The sequence below is a fragment of the Acartia tonsa genome, chromosome 2 (genome assembly GCF_053477335.1).
Source record: "Acartia tonsa isolate MP-2025a chromosome 2, ASM5347733v1, whole genome shotgun sequence".
Classification (NCBI taxonomy): domain Eukaryota; kingdom Metazoa; phylum Arthropoda; class Copepoda; order Calanoida; family Acartiidae; genus Acartia; species Acartia tonsa.
This window is the reverse complement of record NC_137261.1, coordinates 23,214,109-23,239,742: the sequence shown is the minus strand read 5'-3', so window position 1 is coordinate 23,239,742 and position 25,634 is coordinate 23,214,109. Positions and strand designations below refer to the sequence as shown.

General features: G+C 34.6%; 4 protein-coding genes and 1 long non-coding RNA gene across 6 annotated transcripts; 1 reads left to right on the top strand and 4 right to left on the bottom strand.

Moving 5' to 3' along the window:
• Nucleotides 1–67: 67 nt before the first annotated feature.
• LOC145306841 (uncharacterized) lies at nucleotides 68–2,792 on the bottom strand. The gene is made up of 2 exons (XM_080149157.1): nucleotides 1,233–2,792; nucleotides 68–859 (listed from the first exon to the last, which is right to left on the bottom strand). Exons 1-2 carry the CDS (start codon nucleotides 1,297–1,299, stop codon nucleotides 612–614), a joined length of 315 nt encoding a protein of 104 aa, XP_080005283.1. The 5' UTR covers nucleotides 1,300–2,792; the 3' UTR covers nucleotides 68–611.
• A 3,034-nt stretch (nucleotides 2,793–5,826) lies between these two features.
• On the bottom strand, nucleotides 5,827–12,256 carry LOC145312478 (uncharacterized). The gene is made up of 9 exons (XM_080151736.1): nucleotides 12,221–12,256; nucleotides 11,821–11,943; nucleotides 11,316–11,510; nucleotides 10,287–10,905; nucleotides 9,892–10,033; nucleotides 8,262–9,607; nucleotides 7,846–7,932; nucleotides 7,018–7,365; nucleotides 5,827–6,672 (listed from the first exon to the last, which is right to left on the bottom strand). Exons 1-9 carry the CDS (start codon nucleotides 12,254–12,256, stop codon nucleotides 5,867–5,869), a joined length of 3,702 nt encoding a protein of 1,233 aa, XP_080007862.1. The 3' UTR covers nucleotides 5,827–5,866.
• Nucleotides 12,257–12,811: 555 nt separating this feature from the next.
• On the bottom strand, nucleotides 12,812–14,276 carry LOC145312753 (uncharacterized). The gene is made up of 2 exons (XM_080151998.1): nucleotides 14,166–14,276; nucleotides 12,812–13,937 (listed from the first exon to the last, which is right to left on the bottom strand). Exons 1-2 carry the CDS (start codon nucleotides 14,253–14,255, stop codon nucleotides 13,617–13,619), a joined length of 411 nt encoding a protein of 136 aa, XP_080008124.1. The 5' UTR covers nucleotides 14,256–14,276; the 3' UTR covers nucleotides 12,812–13,616.
• Nucleotides 14,277–16,071: 1,795 nt separating this feature from the next.
• LOC145312752 (uncharacterized) lies at nucleotides 16,072–17,836 on the bottom strand. The gene is made up of 3 exons (XM_080151997.1): nucleotides 17,641–17,836; nucleotides 17,202–17,376; nucleotides 16,072–16,734 (listed from the first exon to the last, which is right to left on the bottom strand). Exons 1-3 carry the CDS (start codon nucleotides 17,719–17,721, stop codon nucleotides 16,121–16,123), a joined length of 870 nt encoding a protein of 289 aa, XP_080008123.1. The 5' UTR covers nucleotides 17,722–17,836; the 3' UTR covers nucleotides 16,072–16,120.
• A 3,292-nt stretch (nucleotides 17,837–21,128) lies between these two features.
• Nucleotides 21,129–24,870, top strand: LOC145306833 (uncharacterized). 2 transcript variants are annotated; one of them, XR_013875242.1, is made up of 5 exons: nucleotides 21,129–21,317; nucleotides 21,711–21,777; nucleotides 22,010–22,077; nucleotides 22,506–22,622; nucleotides 23,408–24,870. It is a non-coding gene; the product is annotated as an uncharacterized LOC145306833 (long non-coding RNA). The 2 variants fall into 2 exon arrangements; XR_013875240.1 differs by lacking the exon at nucleotides 23,408–24,870 and having other exon boundaries at nucleotides 22,506–22,832.
• The last annotated feature ends 764 nt before the right edge of the window (nucleotides 24,871–25,634 follow it).

Here is a 25,634-nt window from a genome sequence, read left to right as displayed (position 1 = left end):
TGGTAAAAAACGACCTTAATTATAGAAAAACATCGCTTGTACACAAATCGCAAAAATAAAAAAAAAATTGTTTTCATTATTATCTTTATTGATTGAAACACTTAAACATATTTTTTTACATAATGATTTACATAGGTACGATAGCGCGATACTATATAGGTATATATTCACAGAAATTTTCTTAATTAGTCTAATTCTAGACATGGTTTAAAACAAATATTACATAGTTTTATTCAGATACTATAACTGCATGTTTAATCGGTTTAAGCTGAGAAATTAACACAAATATACATAGGTTTTAAGCTGAGATCTGGATTCTAATTGTACTTTATACTAGAACATTTTTATACACAAGAAAAATATATTACGAAGTTACTTTCCATTATAAAATTTTCAAAAATTTGCTATATAGGAATAGCGGTTTCAAATATAATATTATATGAATATTCTCATCGTCAGAACAAAACTGTCAAAACTGTCATATAGATTAATGTACGTACAAATTAAAGGTGGTTAAACATATTTTTGACTCAAGATATCTTGATATATATCACTTTTTTATCACAAATAGTTTATATATGATCTGACTGGAAGGACTATTATACATCAGCTTACTTTTGTCCTTCTTTTCTTTCCTTTTGCCTCTTGTGAAAGAAGACGCGGCAGTCTGCACACAAATAGGTGCATTCGATGAGTCTTGTGTTTGTTGGCAGCTCGCTTCGGGGACTGCGTCCATGGGCGCAGGTCTTGATTTTCCCCGGTGTTGCAGTTCTTTTGCGCCTACTCAGTTTTGATGCTGGCGGGATTGTAGGAGGGGGTGGTTCAAACATCTCCTGCTCATCATCTGACACTCGATACACTGAAATTAAAATATTTTTTAAAATTATTTTTTTGTACAAAAAAATACTTCAATTTTACAATAGTTTTTTTTTCTAGCCTAACCTAACCTAGTGTATTAATAGAAAGAGTAATATTTCTAGTTTTAGCCTAACCTAGCCTAGCCTAGCCTAGCCTAGCCTAGCCTAGCCTAGCCTAGCCTAGCCTAGCCTAGCCTAGCCTAGCCTAGCCTAGCCTAGCCTAACCTAACCTAACCTAACCTAACCTAACCTAACCTAACCTAACCTAACCTAGTGTAATAATACAATGTATTACGGCATTTTCTTAGTGCCTAGTACAGAAATGTTTCACTATATGCTTTGGGCACAGTCGCTAGTATAAATATTGTACTATACCTGGGCTTTTTGGTCCTGGATTCTTTATGTTCTCATAAATTATATCAAAATCCGGTTTGTTTTCCATCCTGAAATTAAACAATCTATACTACAAAGTAAAACGATTTTTGTTTGTATGTAGCGAAGGATCTTGCTAACCGCTGAACCGATCGGGTTCTTCTCATAGGTACCGGCAAGGGAAGGGAGTGGCAAAAGAAACTTTAAGGATATACTTCATATTAGAGGGTTTAGCGTACAGAAAAATCATTTACAACACAGTCGCCAGGATAAAGTAGTAAAAACAATTTTAAAAAAATCTTACTTTGCTGGTGTTTCCATAACAGTGATTTCCTTAACCTCGTTCTCATCCGAATTTTCTGGAGAGCCAGCTGTTTTGTTCCTGAATTAAACAATATATATATAATAATCTATTTAAATTAAGTAGTTAACTTTTTGGTTCCACATTTACCCCTTCCACCTTACCCAGCTAGAGGCGTACTTGCTAGTACTTGCTTTTAATAAATAAAGGAACACGTTGAATTTGTCTTTACAGAAAAATCATTTACAACACTGTCGCCAGGATAAAGTAGTAAAAACAATTTTAAAAAAATCTTACTTTGCTGGTGTTTCCATAACAGTGACTTCCTTAACCTCGTTCTCATCCGAATTTTCTGGAGAGCCAGCTGTTTTGTTCCTGAATTAAACAATATATATATAATAATCTATTTAAATTAAGTAGTTAACTTTTTGGTTCCACATTTACCCCTTCCACCTTACCCAGCTAGAGGCGTACTTGCTAGTACTTGCTTTTAATAAATAAAGGAACACGTTGAATTTGTCTTTACAGAAAAATCATTTACAACACTGTCGCCAGGATAAAGTAGTAAAAACAATTTTAAAAAAATCTTACTTTGCTGGTGTTTCCATAACAGTGACTTCCTTAACCTCGTTCTCATCCGAATTTTCTGGAGAGCCAGCTGTTTTGTTCCTGAATTAAACAATATATATATAATAATCTATTTAAATTAAGTAGTTAACTTTTTGGTTCCACATTTACCCCTTCCACCTTACCCAGCTAGAGGCGTACTTGCTAGTACTTGCTTTTAATAAATAAAGGAACACGTTGAATTTGTCTTTACAGAAAAATCATTTACAACACTGTCGCCAGGATAAAGTAGTAAAAACAATTTTAAAAAAATCTTACTTTGCTGGTGTTTCCATAACAGTGACTTCCTTAACCTCGTTCTCATCCGAATTTTCTGGAGAGCCAGCTGTTTTGTTCCTGAATTAAACAATATATATATAATAATCTATTTAAATTAAGTAGTTAACTTTTTGGTTCCACATTTACCCCTTCCACCTTACCCAGCTAGAGGCGTACTTGCTAGTACTTGCTTTTAATAAATAAAGGAACACGTTGAATTTGTCTTTACAGAAAAATCATTTACAACACTGTCGCCAGGATAAAGTAGTAAAAACAATTTTAAAAAAATCTTACTTTGCTGGTGTTTCCATAACAGTGATTTCCTTAACCTCGTTCTCATCCGAATTTTCTGGAGAGCCAGCTGTTTTGTTCCTGAATTAAACAATATATATATAATAATCTATTTAAATTAAGTAGTTAACTTTTTGGTTCCACATTTACCCCTTCCACCTTACCCAGCTAGAGGCATACTTGCTAGTACTCGCTTTTAATAAATAAAGGAACACGTTGAATTTGTCTTTACAGAAAAATCATTTACAACACTGTCGCCCGGATAAAGTATGAAAAAATAATATTAAAAGAAATATCTTACTTTGCTTCTCCTTCCATAACAGAGTCTTGTCCGACCTTCTGGTCATCCTTTTGTGCCGGACATTTCTCGGATTGCTCCCTGAATTAAGCAATCATATTATAATTAAATAGTAAACTTTTTATGGTCCACATTTACCACTCCCACCTTACCCCTAGAGGCATACTTGCTAGTTTTGTAATATATAAAGGTGAATTTGTCTGTACCGAAAAATCATTTACAACACAGTCGCCCGGATAAAGTATGAAAAAAGATTATTAAAAGAAACTAGTGGCTACGCCCCTAGAAACCTCTAGGGGCACTTAAGGTTGGAAGGGGAAAAATCAACATCTTCCCATTTTAAATTTGAGTTTCAGAAGAGTAAAAATATTTTTTGGGGGAGGGGGTGAAGACACCCTGCACAAAAATAGTTTAAAACCTTTCCAGGACCTATAAGAAGCTTCACTTTAAAGGAGAACAATATCGGTTTAGCGGTTAGCGAGATCCTTCGGGACAGACAAAAAACGCTTACTACTTTATATAATAGGATATCTTACTTTGCTTCTCCTTCCATAACAGAGGCTTGTCCGACCTTCTGGTCATCCTTTTGTGCCGGACATCTCTTGGATTGCTCCCTGAATTAAGCAATCATATTATAATTAAATAGTAAACTTTTTTTTGGTCCACATTTACCCCTCCCACCTTACCCCTAGAGGCATACTTGCTAGTTTTGTAATATATAAAGGTGAATTTGTCTGTACCGAAAAATCATTTACAACACAGTCGCCCGGATTAAATACAAAAAAAGAAGTGAAAAAAATTTCTTACTTTGTTTGTGTTTCCAAACAAGCGATCTCCTCTTCCAAAGAAGCAATTTTTTGCTTTGCTGCCCCAAGGTCTTGTTTTATTTTCTGCATTGTCTCCCATCCATCGTCGTCCCTGAAAAATAAAAAAAAATAATACTAAAGTAACAGGATGTCCGTGTTTATGTACCGAAGGATCTCGATAACCACTGAACAGATCGGGTTCTTCTCATAGGTACCGGCAAGGGAAGGGAGTGGCAAAAGAAACTTTAAGAGATATACTTCATATTAGAGGGTTTAGCGTAGCTGCTAATTTGAAATATCAGGGGTGTATATCCTATATGGGATCCCCTGTTCAGGTGGTGGGGGGAAAATAACTAAAATATGTGTGGTAGGACCAAAAATTTTAGTTCTTTCAATATTTCTCCATTTCCGTCCCTACTTGGTGAGATAAAAATAGGTGGGAAAAAAATACAAAATTTTGTACCACGGGAACAAAATAAATCTTGTGCGTAATGTACACCCCTGAATGAAACTATAATTATTCGCCATAACAATAATGTTTATCCTACTCTTTTCAATCCGGCTACTACCACCTTCCGAACAGAAATAGAATGGTAACAAAAATAAATAAACTTACGTAGTGCAATCCAAAGTTAGCTTCTGTATCAGACGATTTAGGAGGGCTATCAGGCAGGTCAGCCAGCTTAGCAGGCAGCTCAGGCTCAGACACACTCATTTCGTTCTTCTCTTTTTCGCTATCACTGAAATATATAAATATATATTATATATCCCAGGTAATCGGACCTTTGCCCAAAGAAGTAATTACCAAAAAATATGTAATATGTATTTATGTAATTATGTTGTGATGGATTGTCGAATCCGATTCTATGAATGGTTACCAAAATATAGCTAGGGACGGACGGACGGACAGACAGACAGACAGACATCATTCTACTTCGTTTTATACATATTAAAATATTACTCACCCACTTGTGGTTTCCGGCTTCTGTTCTTCATGCTGTTCGTCTCTCTCTAAGTCGGCTGCTGCGGCTGACATGTCGGACATTCTATATTAAATTTGAAAAGAAACAAATTATCACTGGTAATTAAATTTTCATGAATAAATGTCCAAAAAACTGACGTAGGGAATTTTAATATAATAGGGTCCAGCAAGATCACATATTGGTATATCTTATATTGTAAACAAGTATATAGACAAATTTCATTTACAAAAAGTTAATACAAATTTGAAACGTTCTCTTTTTTAATTACAGCACATAAACCTTACGGATTTTACCATGGAAATCTACCACCCTATTAATTAAAACATTCCCTACGATAACTGTCATATATATAATATTTATATACAAAATTAAACAAATATATAAAATTAACAAAAGCTAGTTGTGAATACTTTTTTTCCTTAGTTTAGGGGGTAAACTACAACTGCTATATACTGAATTACAAAAAATGCGACAGATTATACAACAAAAAATTTTCAGTTTAAGCTCTTAACTTTAAGCTCATTAAACTTAATTGGTGGAAAGGGGTAGTTTCACAAAATGCATTTGAACTTAATTTTGTGAATTGCATATTTTTCTTTGTTAAGATGGTAAAAGTACGTGGTAGAAAATTTAACTTTCTTCAAATTTATGCCATATAAATAGAGTTTAAACACATTTAAACAGGTTCAAATATACGGTTCACTAAATTAACTTCAAATGCATTTTGGGAAACTACTCCTTTCTAGATATTATAAAAAAAAGTTGAAGATGAAACTTATGAAATAAAAAAAAAATTACATATAAATATATATATACGTAAAGTCCTGGAATTATTGGGATTGACTGGGACCTATCAGGTCTTCGTCTTGTTCTTCGTCTTGTTCTTCGTCTTGTTCTTCGTCTTGTACTTCGTTTTCAGACGAAAGTTCCGACGAATAATACTTGTCTCCATTCTGCCAGGGATGTATATTCTACATGGTTCGGATGTGTAATATTTTTTCCAATTCTGCGCAGGGATGTATATTATATTTCATTAAATATAAATAGATGGAGGAAAGAAAAAAAGGTAATAATTAAGAAAACTGAAAACATTTGTAAATTTTAAAAATTTTTAGCCGTGGACAAACAATATTTCTTGTGCAGAATATACACCCCTTTCCCGAATCAATGTAGCTGCCAAAGATACTGTAATTGCTTATGTTCTGAGAACATTGTTGAGAACTTGCTCTCTGTGGTGGTCTGGAGCTTGATCTTTTCTTCTTCTCTAACTCAGCATCTTCAGGCCTGATTCCCTGTTCCCACAATCTTTGCTTCTTCATGTTGGCCTTTACTCGTTTGTTGGCATCTCTTCTTGTCCGAGCCTCACCACGCTGGCCGAAATCGGGCAAATGTGTATTTGTTCTGTTCAACATTTGCTGCATCCTAATTTGGTTAGGTTGCTCACTGAGTTGACTATAACTACAACCTGGCTCTGGACTGAGTTGACTATAACTACAACCTGGTTCTGGGTTTACGTCTTCATCAGGATTTGATGTGCCTGCGCAACTTTCAGCATAATCCCGGCTTGAATTTTGTGCTCTGCTCGTGCTTGCTCTGCTCTGGTTTCTGTACAACACCGCTTCAATTTGATTCGTTGATGGAAATGTTGTTTGTTTTCTGGGACGTTTAGGAACTTCTTTGGTAGGCTTTGGCTTTTGGGCCACTTTTGCTTTTGGCCTGCGTTCAACTTCTTCTTCTTCACTACTACTACTACTGCCAGTTCCAGTGTCTGGGTCTGATTGATGACCTTGATCTGTATCATCACTTTCTGGTGCTTCTTCTTTGATGTCAGAAATTAATTCACCTTCTTCTCCATCTTTTTTCCACTTTGCTTTTTCTCCTACAAAGAAATAAAAAATGTTAAAGCAAATGTACATAATTGTAGCTTCAATATTATTTCCATACCTATATGAACATTAGTTACTATTAATCAGATTCAAATGAAAACAAGCAATATTTTTTACCCTATATTTATATGCCAATCAAAGATAAAAGGGGGAATTTTGCATTGGCAGTTGCTTTATAGGGGTACAATATGGAACTGTGAAGAAACGGCGTCGCCACCGCCGAGAACCGCCAATAAAAGCCCCAAAAAAATTCGGCTGGTTTTAGTTTTGGTTTCAAAAAGTGTCACTTTCGCCCACCCCCCCCCCCCCCATTTATTACATTAAGACCTGTAACTTACCGTCAATGTTGATGAGTTCTAAAATTTCCCTTTGGTTGTGTATAGAAACATTTGAGCCTACTGCAACAACCTCATAATGACCCAGGTGGTTTTCAATTATAATGGCAAGTTTGGGTAATATTATTCCACATGGATGTATCCGAATTTCCTTACTTGCTTTGCCGTCATTCTTGCCCTCAATGTCCTCAACCTCCAAAATTTCGTCACTCTCGTTTCTGTCATCTTCGTTATCCACCTCGAATGATGGTTCATTTGAGTCCAGCTGTAAACTTCTCTTGGTTTTTGCTTCGGCTTCCAATGCGGTTTGCCTTCGCTCCCGGTTCTTCTTTGGAATGATCGGCACATCATCTAAATAATTATTATAGTCATTATTTCAAATAGTATAAATGTTACCCAACCCCCCCCCTCCCCCTCCAAGGAAATAGCTTAAAATCACCGCAGGACCAATACACAGAAGAGTAGAATCCGATCCCCAGGACACAATTAATACCATAAAAACCTAGTTTTTAACACTTTTATGGTAAAATTTTACCAGCCTATACGATTTAAAAGGTGGTAAAATTTTACCGTAACCTCGATCGATTCAGTGGTTACTGAGATCTTAAGCTTCTGACGGCCGGACAGACATTAAGCTACTTAGTATTATAGATAGCGGCTGCGCCCATACAAATTTTAGCCTAAAACCCTGTCAGGGCCTGTACGAAGTTTCCCTTAAAACAAAATTAATGCACAGGGTTTTTATCTAAGACTACTTCTCAACTAAAATATTAATAAACTTAAATTTAGGTGATACAGTTCCTACGTTTTTCAAACTATAAATAACAATACCTTCGGCATCCTCATCATTCTCATCACTGCTGCTTTCCTCCACGACACTTGTTGCCTTTCCAGTCACCTGTCTCTCGTTACTGTTGCCTGTAAATAATTAATTTATACATTAATTTTATACGTTTCCAAACAAAAAGCAAGTACTGAAAACATTTTTTCCACCCCCCCACCCCCCCTACTTGGTGGAAAAAAAATTTTAAAAGGAAATGTGTTGTAGGAGGGATAGAATAAATAAATCATAGAGTTCTTTAAATATTTTTCCATTTTCCCCCTACTTGGTGAAAAAAAACTAGGGGGGGGGGAAGAAAAATTTAAAAAAAATTAGTAGCAGAGGAAAAAAAATCTTGTGCAGTATATACACAATACGAGGAAAGATAAAACTTATAAATAATAATTAATGTTCAACAAATATGTACCTGTGATTGAATTATTTCGTCCATAAAATTCTTTCTGTCTTTGCAGTGGTGGAAAGTTTGGTGGTGGTTCATCATCTTGCATTGGCACTGTATCATCAAGATTTCCCACATTTTGGGCCTCATCGTCTGTTTCACAAATAATTATCTTCTTCGACTTTTTCGAGCCCTTTCCTTTTCCATGCTTCTTCCTTTTGGAGCTTGTGATGTTTTCAAATACATTTACTTTGGGTTTATTATTGGACTGGCTGTTGACAATTGGATCATCATATAACCTACGTGGCTTTACTGGTTGCTTTACTGGTTCTGGAGTTACTGCTGGATTCTCCGCGGGTGGTATGCGAAACTCATTCCCAATCTGATCATCATTTGAATTCATTTCAACGTCGTCGCCTCTGTCATCAATTACAAGCTCACCATTGTTGCTTTCTTCATCAGCAATGTTTTCCATACCATTTTCTTCAACAGCATTGCCTTCAGCATCATTGTCTTCAACAGCATTGCCTCCACCATGATTGCCTTCACCATCATTGTCTTCACCATCAGTGGATTCATCAGCAGTGGAATCATCAGCAGTGGAATCATCAGCAGTGGAATCATCAGCAGTGGATTCATCAGCAGTGGTGTTCATTCTTCCGATCTTTCTATTTCTGGAAATTACTGTTGCTTTCTCACTGGCATTGTGAATCTTTGTCTGTTCTTCACTCATTTCTGGTTTCAAATTTATTGTGGCGTACGTATAATACATTACAGCTCTTGCTATAACCTTCTTATCACTATGGACTGTCTTGAAAAATTGCTTGGGGTTCTTTGCATTCCCAATGTCTGCATAATTTTTGATCTGATATGCAGTACTCGACTTGTCATTGTTTCTTTTCAAGTAAATCTTGTTCTTTCCTTGAACTTCGTGGGGTAAGCAACCCATTGAGTGGCCACCTAACATGTAGTAAAATTTCTTGTCTTCGGCTGTAATACCTGGTGTTGAAGTTGTGATTGTCTTCGGTTTAATACGCCGCTTAATTCTTTGTATCTCTGCAGGGGCCAGATACAATCCACACATCTCTAAGGCTGATCGTTTCTGTGGCTTTTCCTTCTTGTCTTTCCTGTCTTTCTTGTCTTTCTTGCCTTTCTTATTGCTTGTCTCCTTGCTTGGCTTGAGTTCAAAAACCTGTTCGAAATTGTAGAGGGGGGTTGACAATGCGCGTTCTTGTTTTCGCGTTGCCAGCGCTCGAAATAACCTCCAGATGACAGGATCATCATTATGAATCATATAATCTTCGGCTCTCTTCATATTTTCACAAAAACCATTCCCGTCCTTGGTAAAAGTGTGTTCGAAATTGCGCTTGAACCTAGATAAAAAAAGGGTTTATATCAAAACAGTCTCAATATATAACATATATCAAGAAAAGATGAACTAAAAGTCTTGCCACATAAAAAAATACATGGTACAAAATTGAAATTCTTTGAAACATATGCCATAGAAATGTAGTTTAACAATTTAACAAGAATACAATATGCAGTTAACATTTCGTGAAACTACTTTTTTAACTAAAGAACATTGAAATGCATTTTGTGAAACTACCACTTTCACATTTAATAGACGCGGAATAGATGCGATAAATAATTGAATTACCTACAAGCTTGTACGTGGTTCCTCACTAGAAAAAGGTCGCTTGAAGACACATAGGTTTGTGTTCTCCACAAATTTGGTGGGATAGCTTCATGTAGGTACGTCTGGTTAAGCACTAACTTACAATGATCCAAGAAACGTTCCACTGAAATAATAATGAAATTTTAAATTAACTATGCATAGGTACATGTTTATTATTGTACCAGGGGTGTATATTCTGCACAAGATTTATTTTCACAAATAAAATATATATATAAAAAGATTATTGTACATGGTCACCTGCTAGCAAGAATAGGAATGCCCCTTTTATTCGGTTTATTTCCCTTGCCCCCACCTCCCTTCTCCCTGTTTTAAACGTTTTCTCATCATGTCAAATTTACAAAATAATATTTACTTACCAGTTTCGTCATCAATAAGTTCCGGAGCAGTCCAAAAGGCAGCGGTGATGCGGGCGTCAAAGGTGAACTGCTCGAACACGACATATATGAAGGTGATGGTGTCTCTGCATAATTTCAGTAAGGTTTGCCAGTCTTTATCCACTTTCAGTGAGTCATCGAAATTTTGGATGAAAAAGACAATTTCTTCTCTTCGCATATAACCATCTTTTTTCAAGGGGTCATGGTTCTGTATTCTTTCTTTGTAAAATTCTGGTGAGAAAATACGGTCCACGACAACATCCTGATTCTCACTAGGCCCTTTATTCGCCTCCTCCTCAAGTTGCTCATCCACATTGGTCAGTCTTCTTAGATCAGTCACCAAGGTTTCCACTATTTTTCCGGTTTTCTTCATTTCTGTTGTCAGCGTTACAGTATTTTCAGCCATATCTCTTGATACACTGTCTTGCAGGTCTTTGATTTCATTCTTCAGTAATTCATGGTTTGTGGACGATTTGTTTGCCAAGTTTCTGATGGACGCATTAATGGGCTCTATTTGATTTTTCATGTGTGAGGTGAAGAAAGTACGTAGCTGCTGAAATTGGTTCTGAATTTGGTTCATAACGGCCCCGGTGAACAAATCCTTAAAATTAAACATATTAAACCACATATTTTCAAGTCTTGGTATTTTAAAAACTACGTGGTAGAAAAGAAGACTATCCACAAACAAGAGCAAGTGATCCTAAGCATCTTCCATCATTTTTGGACTTTGACAAACAAAAAAACTTGGTAAAATTTGACCAACTTTTTGGTAAAAATTGACAAGGTAAATTTTTAGGCTAAGTCCAGATTTTTGGACTTTGACCAAAAAATCAACTTGGTAAAATTTGACCAACTTCTTTGTAAAAATTTACAAGGTAAATTTTTATTGGTCAATGTTTACCAAAAATTTAGTCAAATCTTACAAGTTATTTTTTCCAGGCTAAGTCGATATATATCCTAAATAATTGTAATTTGTATCCTCTGGATGACAAAATGAAATAAAAATAATACCTCGCTTTCTTCCATCTCACCAGAAGGGGCAGATGATCCCTGGGGTCGTGATGACTGGGACTGGGGTCGTGATGATGTTGCAGGAGGAACTACAACTCTCGCGGTCCGTTGACTCGCGGAGGGGGGCCGTGGCCGTGGCCGTGGAGATGGAGGTGGGGTAATCCTTATTGGAGATGTTGTGGTTCTAGTTGTGTTCTAAAAATAATATAGATAATTATTGTAAAGCATTACTTACCGAGGATTATAGTTTTAAACAACACCGGCATTATCCTAATTTTTTTCTTCTATTTTTTAAAACTTTACCCTCTCCCCCCCCCTCTCTCGACAAAATGACTGTGTTAGGTTAGGCTAGGTTAAGTTATATGGTTAGAGGGACCCAATTTGTTCAACGGTTAACGAGATTTGTTGGTACAAACCCACAAACAGACATCATGTTAGTAAGTTTAGTTTAACAACAAAACACCAACAAACCAAAAACCGATAACAATAAAACTTAAAATCCTACCTTTGCTGTTGTACCTTTGCCACCTCCAGTAGATTTGTTGCTTCCAGGTTTGGCACTTGCAGCTTTGGCACTTCCACCTCTGGCACTTCCATTAGGTTTGGCACCTCCAGTAGGCTTGTTGTTCTAAAACAAGAAATAATTGTTGTATTTACAATGCATAATAAGATATTAGATAGCAGTGGCTACGCCCCTAGAATTTTAATTACTAATATCAAATGTTAAACACACTGTGGAAAATTAATAAATAATTATACTTGGTCAATAATCTTTTGTGGTCTGTTAAGCATGAACCGATAAGGTTTTCCTTTCAATCCGGTAACATGCGAATTTATAAGTTTTAAGAGCGAAGGGTAGCAGCAATTTGTACAATAGTAAATTAGGCCTTAAATATAATTTTTACCTTTACAGAACTAGCACTCTTTCCAGTCCTCGTCATTTTGGGATCTAGCTTGGTCAATTGCCAGTCGAAATTACGCTGTTCTATCCAGGTCGTTGGCATGGGCAATTTGCATAGTTTTAAATCTGAAATGTGTAGACAGAAATTAAAATTTTATGTAAAATTAAATTAAATTGCAAACATGTACTCTTTCAAATTACAGACTAGACTTATAACACTTTAACTTCATACCCATCGATGGCCAAAAAGGTAGGGTTTTGCTAAATTAAGTTGAAATGCCTTTTTTAAAATTAGCTATAAAAAATAATTTTAATGAAAAAAATATTTTAAAGTACATTTCACATAAATTCCAAATAAAGAGGGAAGGGCCTTCAGTTGAATTTTACAACATTTTACATACATATTATAACAAAAGGGGGGGGGGGGAAGTGACACTTTTTGAAACCAAAACTGAAAGTCAAAGGAACTGAACTAAAGAAACAGTTACAGATCTGTCATTTTGCATGGCAGTTGTTTTATAGGGGTACAATATGGAACTTTTAGTTTTGGTTTTAAAAAGTGTCATTTCCCCCCCCCCCCCTTTCTCTGCTTTCAATTTACAAAATTAAATTCCGATAGGAATTACGATGGAGACATCTTGATGCAACAGGTGTACGGAGATACAGGCTACTCTGTACTTCAGTAGGTTGGAGGCTAGTTGTGTTGGAGGATGGCTATAGTCTTCGGGATCGTCAGTCTTGCCTACTCCTAATACCAGGGGTGTATATTTTCAGTGTTTAAAACCATAAAACTTAATTCATATTTCCTAGACCCCCCCTTTACCACACTCTCCTCCTGGCATGATAAGAGAATTACAAATAAATTGTGGTAGGTTAAAAAGGAATTAGATGAAATGTATAGTTCATGAAATATTTCTATACAACAATTAATCATGTGCAAAATATACACCCCTACCTATTATTCTGGAATCTTCAGGAAAGGTGTATGCCGGAAAAAATGTCCTCACTTTGTGGACCAACCATACTGTTTTATCACGACGGCAGTCTGGGACAAAGTAGAGGTCTTGGCAGTCTGTATAGAATTGATTACTCTCGAACTTTCGTTTGTTGGCATTCCTTGTTCCCCTGACAGCCAGCTTTTCATTTATGTACGGTTTCACTGTGTGAAATATCAACAATCTAAATATGTCATTTATGTCATTAATGGCTGTTAAACGGAAAGGTATGTTGCTGGTGAAATCGTTATAGCTTAAGTGTTTGATCAGCAATACACGGAAAGAAAGTTATGTTACATTTTTAAAAATTACATTAAAATTTGTAAAGAGTGGGGGGGGGGGAGAAGTGACACTTCTTGAAACCAAAACTAAAAGTCAAAGGAACTCAACTAAAAAAAAATAGTATTACCTGTTTGAAACCTCTTTAAGGCCAAAATTATATCCTCGGATGTAAGTTGATATCACATGATTGGCACTTTCGAAAGCATAACAACTGAACGCCATGGATGGTCCAAATCGGCGGACATGTTCCGGCATATGGTAAAGCATGTGAGTATTGTAACTCAAGCACGATTCGCCGTACATCTCCGCCAATTTTGAGTTCAGGACCATTATCATGGTCTTGAGCTCAGCCACACGTTCAGTTGTTATATGCTCTTCGAGACTGCGCAATATGTGGAATAAAAACTTGCATATCAGACGTTGTTCATCTTTAAGATTTGCCAACTGGAAAAAAAAAACATTGTAATAATTTAAGGTAAAACTAGCTGTTTCGCCCCTAGCCTCTAGGGGCTTCGCCCTATATACTTATTGGAAGTCCACCCTCCTCAATAGAAATATATATATAATATAGCACACGTGCGCAAATTTAAAAAGAATGTTATTGCTATACAATATAATGAAACTGAAATAAGCTTTAAATTCTAAAAAGATTATAATATGGTAAAAACCTACCTCTGCATAAAATATCATATGGTAGAAGCCCAGTACTTTGAATTCAGAACTTTTCAAATTGAGGGCTAGCTTCTTCTCTGTCAGGCGCATGATGGACGTACGGGGAACGCGATCAAAATGCCAACAAGCTTCAATTGATCGTTGATTTCATCTATAATTGGAGTTACTGCAGTTCATGGTAAAATATGGGTGATAAGGAGAAAATTTTCAAAATTTAAGTTCTTTAAACTTTTCAAACTAACACTCTTTTAAGCGGCATAACAAGGCGTACAAATAATGTGTAATAGACATAAATCTAAAAATGCAGAATTTTATCGCAGTGCCGAGAAATGCGCGAAGAAAACACCTATTTTACGCGTCATTTCTTTAGTCAAATGCAGTACATCCCTGTAATTCTCTCCATTTGAACTAAGTCTTCTTCTTCCAATTCTGGATAACTATTACGTCCTTTCTTCAGGTACGTCATCACTTTCTTTACATAGCCCAGGTGCAACGCGTGCATCGGATCACTGGGGGTATCTTGTATTAAATCCAAGCTCGGGTCAAGGTCAGAAAAACTGGTTTTCATGTTCTGATTATTTTCCTCTAACTTGCGGAATTTCTCGTCAGACCTCGGCGTACCCATATTTTGACTGTCACTGGGGTAAAATACATTCATTGATTCGAACAATACCAAGTTCTTTTGACGGAGATAAGTCTGTGAAAAAGCCATCCCTGGAAGGTCACAGTGTGGGCATCCATTTTTTGATCCATGGCCAAGAATGCCGAATACATCGGCTCTGGCAACGGCATCGTGGATGATGGTTCTACATTGAAAGGTATGTCCAGGTAATCCTTCTTGAATTAGTTTGTTGATGAATCGGGTAACATTATCCAGAAAGTTGTAACTGTAGGGACGCTTCCTCGTCTTCTCAAATATGCTGACTGGCAATATAACACTGAAATCCTTGTTGAAGAATAACCTGAAATAATAAAGAAGAATTAATAATAATAGCATTTAATACCTTAGACTTAAAATTGTAGTCACTGATTTATAAAACGTAAAGGCTGGTAAAATTTTACCGTAAAAGTGGTAAAAACTAGGTTTACTTATGGTATTAATTAAGTCCTGGTATACAGTAAGACAGATTTTTATATATGTATGCAATAGAAAAAAGTATCAATTGTAAACTTAGTTTTCTTTCTTATTTGTTTATTGAATGGTTTCCTAAACTTTGGCTTTAAAAATCTGGGCTGTCAATTGATGTAAAACAAATATTTTGATATCCTTTGAAATATAGGCTGCCAATCCTAAAAAATACCTTTTCGAGGGTCATGCTGTATATGAAAAGAACTTTATCCCAACCCAACCCTTTCAAATCCACAATATATTAATTACTTACCTAATCCAGACAGTATAATAGGAGATATGAGATCCCTGAGCTGCTTTCACTCCGTCGCCCGAGATGTCAAAAGTTATATGATCATCAACGGCCTGTTGTCCATTCAACCGTTTAAAGTCTGTGATGGCGTCTTGGAGGATCTCATAGGTAGGGAATCTGGAAAAAGAAATATATTTTTAACTAAAACTTGCACAATTCAAAGAAATTTTGCACCATCGGGCTCCAAATAATATTACGATGAAAAGTAATGGAACAAGGATGACAACATCCATAAAAACCAAAGCACTGAAATGGTACGACAAACGGACATTAACAATTGTGAAGTATCTGAACTGAATTTAAAAATATTAAAGTCGAACCAAAATTGTATGTAAGTAAATTTGTTAAAAAAAAATGCTTCAAGAAGGATAAGGTTTATGCACATACTTAAATTTTAAGGAATTAATTATAGAGTGGCTTCGCTTATAATATTGTTCTCAAGTAGTCGCAGGAAGCAATATACCAAAGAATGATCAAACTGATAATTAGAACACTTGAAAGTTTGTTGTTAAAAAAGGAGAAAAATCGACATGTTTAAAATGGACGTACGGAAATTCTGGTAATGATTATAGAAATGCTACGCTTTCTAAATCGTATATAAACATACCTGCACTCAATCAGTGAACCAGGAGCATTTGTAGGATTATATTTGTTTTCTTTGATTTCAACTTTGTATTTGGGTTTGAATAATGTATTATATGACGGAAATTTGAAAATACACGAGCGTTTCAGAATCGCCAGGATGATTCTAACTTTGTTGTGAGAGATGGGGTTGTCTAGAACACAAACGCTTCTGAAATCATTAACAATTTCTTTCTCAAGTTCTGTAAGATGTTTGAAGCGATCCCCGTCATGATCGCCATCAGGTTCGTCATCAGGGTCATCGTCATCATCTGGGTCAAAATAATCTTCAGGTATATCAAACAATTCGACGTGTTCCCAGTCCTCGGCATCTTGAATGCTGTCATTGTCTGCATCATTATTATCGTTGGTATTATTGTTGTTAATATTGTCTACAACAATATTAATGTAGTCCGTTTCTTCAGGATTGTTATTTAATCGCTCCAAAACTTGGTTTGCGTAGCATTGATAACATATACTTTCGGTTTCCTTTGTGAAGTTGGTATTGCAGCCTGTACAAACTTTACCTAAAAAAATACGATGTTAAACATGATGTTTTATAGTTATAAACCTTCCCGGGACCTATGTGAAGGTACCCTGTAAAGGAGAACCCAATCGGTTCAGCGGTTAGCAAGATCCTTTTGAACAGACACACAGACATCCTGTTACTTTAGTATAAGGATAATGCCGTAAAGAAAAACTAGTCAAATTAGAAAGTTAAAAAATTAAAAATTCCAGAAAAAGTAGATAAATGTAGAGAGTGGGTGAAGGTGGGTTAGGTTAAGGGATCCCATGTAGAATATACACCCCTGGAACAAGGATATCTTGAGACAAACTTAACTAACGTTTGATCAAACCAATTGTTTGAAATTTAGATTGAAAGGAAAATAAAAAACAAAAATTGGGAGACAATGTTTGTGGGAATTTGGACAAACAAACAACAAACAGACAGACCGACATCGTTCTACTTTATATTACAGATATTGTAGGTTACCTTTTGACGATGCAGTTTCGTTCTCATATTCCACATCCATCAAATCCTCCTGCTGTTCTTCTTCTAGTAATGGCTGACTGTCTTCACTTTGTTGATGTTTCTTGCGCCAGTATTTACTTCTGGCTCTCGTTGCATTACAGAAGAGTTTTCTTATGGACCTCAGTTTATGCTGCAACTGGAAAAAGATTACATAATTAGTGAATTACTTATTTAAAATAATATAGGGGAGTTGTTATGGATCGTTATTTGGGCAAGCTACACGTGTCAATTGATTACAGTACATATGACTATACTGGTGTAAGAGCAAGCATGTTTATAGTGCGCTGACTTCAAGTGAAAAATAGAAATTAAAGTCGAGCATAGATTATACTTTAAGTACAGTAATGAAAAGTAAGGTCTCATCTTAAATATGTAGAAATAATTAGTTGTAAAAAGTCACCTGTACATTTTTCCTCTTATCTCCACTTCTTATACGCTTCAGTAGAGCTTTAGAGAGTGTACCAATCAAATTGTCTCCCATTTCAATAACGTCTAACAGGGGTGTATAGGTAACTCCTGAAATAAGAAGTATATGTTATAATCAGGGATGTATATTCTGCATGGGATCCCCTGCTCAGGGGGGGGGGGGGAAATAAAAAATAAGTGGTTGGAGGAAAAAAAAATGTAAAAATTAAGAAAACTGAAAACATTTTTTCCATTTTGCCCCCCTCCTTGGTTAAAAAAACTAAAGAAATGTGTGGTAGGAGGGATAAAATAAATGAAATATAGAGTTCTTTAAATATTTTTCTATTTCCCCCCCTACTTTTTCAGAAAAATCTAGGGGGGAAAAAAAATAAAAAAATTTGTAGCAGGGGAAAAAAAATAAATCTTGTGCAGAATATACACCCCTGGTTATAATAATAAGGTTATTACTTGTTTACATATAACGAAAGAAGGAGAAAGTAAAAAAGGGGGGGGGGGGAGTGACACTTTTTGAAACCAAAATTAAATGTCAAAGGAACTCACAAAATAAAGAGTTAGAGTTACAAACATAAGAAAATACCCTTATTTATTCTTTGATTGTCTATAAAATTAATTAAACTTACCTATCAAAATTGTGATCCAATTATACATACGTCATCCAGCGTTGGTCTGACATTTTTTTACTTTGAAAAAAATAACTATATACAATATACATAAAATTTTGTTTGTTCCAGTCCTGACCTGGATAATACCTATATAAATTTCCTGCCTTCCCTGAAAAGCCGACGAACGCATATATAATCGAGCCCCACTGGTCGTGACTTTTGCAGAATTCTGCAGTTGCATGGAGTTTTATTATAACAACAATGTTGAACCCAGAAAATTTGTTAATTTGCTATAAAATAAATAATAATAAATAATATAAAACAACATAACAAAAATATCAAAAAACAAAAACAAAAAATAAAACATATCAATTAAGATCTCCTAGAGAGCTATAGCCAGAAGCTTAAAAAACTGTACACGTGCATACGTAATCGTCGGCTTTAGGGGTAAATAATGTTTATTAATGTTTATATGCAGGAAATTATATATCTGCACGACCAGTGGGGCTCGATCACTGTCACCATGGGTACTTAATTATAAAATATATGGGCGCTGCAATCAAAGAGAGGTTAACGTAAATGTTCTGAAAGAACAAATTGATGTTATCCTCTTAGGAAATACCCCCCCCCCCCTAGAAAAACGGCCCCTGGCCTCTACCTAGCCGTATAACTTAACCTAGCCTAACCTAACCCAGCAATTTAGTTTGGGGGGGGGGGGGATGGGGAGTTAAATAATACAAACAAAATTTTCTAAGAGGATAACGCCACAAATTACAATTAAAATTCGCTTTCAGCATGGATATCCGGAGACTGGATGAAATCGCCGGCGGCGAGCTCGGCTTCTCCTAGCTTCTCCTTTCTCTTCCCTGAAAGGAAAGAACATTGAATTAAAAATGAGAAAACTAAAGTGTTTTTTAATGAAGAAACTCAAAGAATTCTGAAACATTTTTTGGTTAAAAACAATTTTTTCCCCTGCTACAAAAGACAACTAGCCATGAACAAGAGCAGGTGATTTGAAGCAACTTCCATCATTGATCCACTTATTTCTTTTTTCCCCCTCCCCTCCCCCCCCCCCCCCGGAGCAGAATATACACCCCTGCAATAATTTCGTAGTTTTTACCTTGTGTTACTCTGGGTTTTATTTAGAAAAAAAGGGCTGACGTTGGTGAGGAAAGGTGCACAGTCGGCTTCATGGTCAATGACATATCTCTCGGTATCATCCAGGCGGGGTCTCTCGTTCTCGTAGAGATTCTCGGGCATAGGTTCATTCTTCTTTAAGTGTGTCTCTACCCAACCGTGATGGTATAACAGTTTTACTATTTCAACAGCGTCATCAATGCCACATGATTCTTCTTGAACTCGAATATTTAGCTTGGAGAAGAGTCTCAACATCCTAACCATGAGGGCGTCCCATCTGTCATGCAGCTCGTGGTATTGGTATGGATCCATCCTAATTTGAGGAATGATTATTTTGTTTGTCTTGTTTATTTTTGGGAGGGGTGTGATTAATGTTTTTTAACTTTCCGGTATTTTATTTGTCCTTAAACAAGGGGGGGGGGGGGGGGAAGGCCTGGAGCTCCGGAACCTGGAGGCCTATCCAAAAAATATTAAAACTTGGGAAAATTCATCATATAAGAATGATTTTATCCCTAATAACCTATACTCTCAGTCCAAAGATAAAGCCTATACTCCCTGTTTACGCAAATGTGTCAAAACTTCCCCCCCCCCCCCTATTTATTTAAAACAAATTTTGTAGCAGGAGAAAAAAAATAAATCTTATACAGCTAATATACACCCATACCTGTTATTATGATGTACGCGTACCCAGGTGATTGACTTGAATAGCCTGTTATTCAGAACTATCTGAAAAGGTAGAATATTTAAGAAATAAAAAATTACAAAATAAAAATAGCTCGTATTCATTCGAATCCGGTGGATAGGAACAGGTGTTCTCATTCATACGCAAAAAAACTAGGTAACTAGCATATCGTATTATATGCATGGTTTTCTACGAATATAAAAATCTAAAAGCATAAGATTAAAAACAGTTATTTTTTTTTGCCAGTGCCTCCGGCACCTCTGGGCAAAAAAAGTAGTTTCATTCTTATAATTGTACTCCTATATTTGCGACAATCCGTTTATACTACGGTGCAAGAAATATATTTATTAATTTTACATTTAAAAAAGTCCTGTATATTACGTAAGCTAAAAAGAGTCCCAAAAATGGGAGAAAAAACGAATACGAAGAATATTTTACAAAGAATTTTCAATAATTAATGATAAAATTTGAATTATAAAACAGAATGTTACATATTAACTTCAAAATTCACTGTAATTTCACTAAAAATGATTACTAAAATACAAAAATGCACCGTAGTCATATAGTCCAGTTGAATATTGCGCCGATGGAAAGTTACGGTTGCCAACATACAGATTGAATAGGTGGCAAAACACTTTGCAAGACAGTTATATTTTTAATCGTAAAATTGCAACGAATAATAACATTTCATGAATTATATAAGTTATGCAGTTTTAATTAATTAACCGGTAAAATATTAAAATGATATTATATACATAAGGTGTTTTTTAAAGTTTGGCAACTTTGTCGAGCACGCTGATTTGATCATCTGAAAACAGGGTTACGAAAGTTAAATTAATGTAAATTTTTTTTAATGTGAATGTAATATATTTTTGCAATGACTTAAATGAAATATCATCGATAAAATATAAAAAAATATATTGCAATGGATATAAAAGAAATATTTTTCAATATAAAGTTGTATACCTGTACAGAGCATGTGCATGAATGCCGCTATACCGATTGAAAACTATTGTAAACAATAAGTGTTATATTTCAAGTCTCTTAGAGAAAATACGTGTTATATCCAAGTATGATTGACAGGAGATGGTCCATGTCACAAGATTTATATGAATGTCAGTTAAGAACGCCTAGAGAGCTGATATTCAGAAGTTTAAAAAAGTACGTGTCCACCTTCAGTCTTGGCTGTTAGTATATGGACCCTGCAATCAAAGAGTGGTTTGCGTAAAAGTAAGTGTTTAAATAATTTTAATATAAAAACATTAATAATGTAGGACCTTGAGCGTACGGTTTTAGGCTGCCTTCGATTAACGGTTTAAGTTTTACTAGCGGCTATGCCCCTTAGAAGCCTCGAAGTAGGAAGAGAAAAGTCGAGGCCTCATCCTATTTTTAATTTGAGTTTCAGCTATAGATTAAAATAAATAAAAAGCTTCGTTGTAAAAGAGAACAATATTAATATATTTATATAATAGGATAATTGTTTTAAGCCTTTTTTAAGCCTTTTTGATTTGATCTAAGAAACACTTTTTATCCTATTCTTAATATTAAATAATCCGGGTTTAATATATATAAATGTAAAAGAAATATTAATAAATTATATTTAAATTGAATATTGTTTTTCAGGTTCAGCAACACTGATTCATCAGAAATAACTATTTGGGCGCTGCAATTAAAGATTGGCGAGATAGAAGTAAGTGTTTAAATAATGTAATAAAAAAATCAATATAATTTAGGACCTTACGCATGGTTTTAAGCTGCTACGATAAACTGCATTTGTTTTATAATTTTTTAAACCTTTTTGATATATGATATAAGAACGACTTTTTATCCTATTCTTAATATTTAAAGTATTCTACTATTAATATATATAAATAATAATAGAAATATTAACAAATTATATTTCAATTAATATTGTTTTTCAGACTTAACCAGGAATCAGATTCGTGAGAAAATATATGGGCGCTGCAATTAATGAATGGTTTACATAGAAGTAAGTGTTAAAATAATTTTAATAAGAACATGGATATTTTAGGCCATGTTATTAAGACTATCCTTTAACGAAACCTTTTTAATTCAACCTTGCTACGAAGCCTTGTGTGATGGTAGAGTGTTTGAGTTCTTAGGGAACCACACTAATTACATAATATTATCTTGAGTTAGACAGGTTTTATAAGCTGTAAACAGACTAATACAATTAGATATGTCATTATCTTTAAATTATTTATTATAATCTATATAATAGCACCTTTGAAATAAGCTCATATTATATCCAACCTATATTCGCCCTTTAAGGTTTATGATTGTTTTAAGCGTAACGAATTTTTATACCCTTAATAGAAAGATATTATAAGATGTGTTTTATGTAAAATAATATTGAAAATATATATAAATTATATTTCAATTAATATTCTTTTTCAGGTTTAGCTTCGCACACAGCTGGGTGTATTCTCTGATTATAAGCTGACCGCAATTCGATCGTGGAACATTTCTTGCACCAACATGAAGCTGTTGCCATCAGAAATTCATCCGTTAAAAGTAAGTGTTTAATTATTTGTAATAAAAGATAGTTGGAATAATCCTACACGCAACTACGGCAACACCTCGGCCCCAAAAGGTAGTTTCCATGTATACAAGCATAACAAATATGAAGTTAATATACACAGACACACATCGAACTACCTTTATGAAACTGTATACTAAATTATATTAACAATTAAGCTATTATTAAATTTATTAGATAGATATTAAACTGGTTAGACAAAAGTTAATACATAAAAATAATGTACTAGATAGGTAGCTATTTAAAATTAGATTTTACTACTTTATATTATTGAAACAGTACATTCAGGATATTATTAAAATCTAAACAGCATTACATTCATCCTCGTGCATGTTTACTTCGTGAAGAACAGCTGCCAGTTCGGCAGCCTGGGCAGCGGCGGGCAGCAGAGGGGAAGGACGGCAGAGATTAAGATGTGTAGTAATCCATCCATGCTGATATAACCTCTTACAAACCTCCCTCTGGATCTCGACATTGTCAGTTCTGGCTCTAATCTCTAGACTCTCTCTTAAAACTAACATACGACTATTTAATTCATACCATAACTCCAAATTCCCGTTATAAGACATTCTTAGTTTCTCTCAGTCTGGTTATGTATTGATAACTGAATTAAACTTTCTCTAATAAGCAGGCACGTACACAAGCTGTATCTACTTTCTCCATGAAATTTTCCCAAAACAGTTAACTTTCCTTTTTGTAAGGCCTTTTTGATTTGTTAATCCTTTAATTGCTTAATTTAAAAATGAATATTCTTTTTCAGGATTTTGGAGTTGAACCAGTTTTGAAGTGTGGAGCTTTGCAGTTCCATGGAGAACAACTAGAGTTCCATCTCAACATGTAACAGTCACAGATTATACAAAAAATTTCATTATTTATTATGACGACAATGTTGAACCGAGAAAATATGTTAGTCAGTTAAAATTAACAAATAATTTACAGAACGATACTAATAAGTTTTATTATGACGATCAATGTTGAACAGAGAATATTCTGTTAGTCAGTTAAAATTAACTTAAATAAAGCGTATTGATTACAATCAGTGTTTATTATGACGACAATGTTGACACCTAACATTCCACAAGCTAAAATTCTAAAAAATATTGACTTTAACATATAAAGCGTATTGATTACAATCCGCCCAATCGGTGTTTATTATGACAACAATGTAGAACCGAGAAAATTTGTGTCAGTTAATTAAGTTCTACTCGAGAGCTCCAAACATTCCACAAGCTAAAATTCTAAAAAATATTGACTTCATTACACATTTGACAGGTGTATGGTATGTTATTTACAGAAACGATACTAGTAAGTTTTGTAGTTTCAGTATTGACCTGGATAATATCTATATGACCTGTTATGTTATAATATGAAATAAATTCTAAATAAAATCATTATCATCATTATATTTTATTTGCGATTTTTATCATTAAGTAGAAGGATGTTTGTTTGGAAAAATCTGGACTTAGCCTAAAAATTTACCTAAAAATATTGACAAGAATTTAATTAACAAGTAAGAATGGAAAAACCTACCTTAAATACTGGAGATCTTGAGGCAAGTATAAACTTGTGCACTTTTAATTTGGAGGTACTAGTTTCTATCAAACAATCAGTAAACTCTGGATCCTCAAAACAATTCTCCAGGTCACCAGAGAGACAGGATACTGCACTTTCAGGTCCAGGTTTTATAACTTCCAGCCAAATAGTCAGAGTACCTCCAGGTAGGAGACTTGCCTGATTGTTCTTCAGTACATTAATCTCCATAAAAGCAGCATTACAATTTCCCTCTCCAGGTGGCACTGTTATCAATCGACATTTAGGCATCAGTACTAGACTGTTGTTATCTTGGATGCCAATCTTTTGTAGTTTCAGTATTGACCTGGATAATATCTATATGACCTGTTATGTTATAATATGAAATAAATTCTAAATAAAATCATTATCATCATATTTTATTAATTTCATATTCCATATAACGAAAGCAAATAGTGCTGAGTAAAAGGATGTTTGTTTGGAAAGTATTAGGTCTGAATATTTCCTCATTATATTTTATTTGCGATTTTTATCATTAAGTAGAAGGATGTTTGTTTGGAAAAATCTGGACTTAGCCTAAAAATTTACCTTGTCAATTTTTACCAAAAAGTTGGTCAAATTTTACCAAGTTTTTTTTTTTGGCAGAGTCCAAAAATCTGGACTTAGCCTAAAAATTTACCTTGTCAATTTTTACCAAAAAGTTGGTCAAATTTTACCAAGTTTTTTTTTTTGGCAAAGTCCAAAAATTTGGACTTAGCCTAAAAATTTACCTTGTCAATTTTTACCAAAAAGTTGGTCAAATTTTACCAAGTTTTTTTTTTTGGCAAAGTCCAAAAATCTGTACTTAGCCTAAAAATTTACCTTGTCAATTTTTACCAAAAAGTTGGTCAAATTTTACCAAGTTTTTTTTTTGGCAAAGTCCAAAAATTTGGACTTAGCCTAAAAATTTACCTTATCAATTTTTACCAAAAAGTTGGTCAAATTTTACCAAGTTCATTTTTTTTGGCAAAGTCCAAAAATCTGGACTTAGCCTAAAAAAATACCTTGTCAAATTTTACCAACTTTTTGGTAAAAATTGACCAAATTGCGTTTTTTTGTCTAAGTCCGAAAATTCGGACTTAACCTGAAAAATAGAGTTGTAAAATTGACCACATTTTTGGTAAAACTTCCAAAAGTGGTAAAATTAAAAAAAAAAAAAAAAAATTTAAATTTAGGCTTCATTGTATAGAAGTCATTATTTTAAAGTACTACAACTGATTATGAAGAGCTGTTTTTTATTTAAAACACAAAAAACGGGTTTTTTTGTTTCGTCAAATTTTACAAAAAAAATGGTAAAATTTGACTAATTTTTTGGCTAAAATTTTTGCTGGTAAAATTTACCACGAAACTGGTATATTTTACCAGGTTGACCAGCTTTACCACTTTTCTGGTAAAACGATTTTTTTTTCTGGTATTTC

What these genes read in the sequence shown, in the direction of transcription:
- LOC145312478 (XM_080151736.1), bottom strand. Translation starts at nt 12,256, where the DNA reads ATGACGAGGACTGGAAAGAGTGCTAGTTCTGTAAAG. An exon ending in AACCACGTACAAGCTTGTAG is followed by an intron (nt 9,608 to 9,891) that starts GTAATTCAATTA and finishes TTTTTTATCTAG; the next exon opens with GTTCAAGCGCAATTTCGAAC. An exon ending in AGAACTCATCAACATTGACG is followed by an intron (nt 6,673 to 7,017) that starts GTAAGTTACAGG and finishes ATTTCTTTGTAG; the next exon opens with GAGAAAAAGCAAAGTGGAAA.
- LOC145306841 (XM_080149157.1), bottom strand. Translation starts at nt 1,299, where the DNA reads ATGGAAAACAAACCGGATTTTGATATAATTTATGAGAACATAAAGAAT. An exon ending in TCCAGGACCAAAAAGCCCAG is followed by an intron (nt 860 to 1,232) that starts GTATAGTACAAT and finishes TTTTAATTTCAG; the next exon opens with TGTATCGAGTGTCAGATGAT.
- LOC145312752 (XM_080151997.1), bottom strand. Translation starts at nt 17,721, where the DNA reads ATGGGAGACAATTTGATTGGTACACTCTCTAAAGCTCTACTGAAGCGT. An exon ending in ATAAGAGGAAAAATGTACAG is followed by an intron (nt 17,377 to 17,640) that starts GTGACTTTTTAC and finishes ATCTTTTTCCAG; the next exon opens with TTGCAGCATAAACTGAGGTC. An exon ending in CGAAACTGCATCGTCAAAAG is followed by an intron (nt 16,735 to 17,201) that starts GTAACCTACAAT and finishes GTATTTTTTTAG; the next exon opens with GTAAAGTTTGTACAGGCTGC.
- LOC145312753 (XM_080151998.1), bottom strand. Translation starts at nt 14,255, where the DNA reads ATGCGCCTGACAGAGAAGAAGCTAGCCCTCAATTTGAAAAGTTCTGAA. An exon ending in ATATGATATTTTATGCAGAG is followed by an intron (nt 13,938 to 14,165) that starts GTAGGTTTTTAC and finishes TTTTTTTTCCAG; the next exon opens with TTGGCAAATCTTAAAGATGA.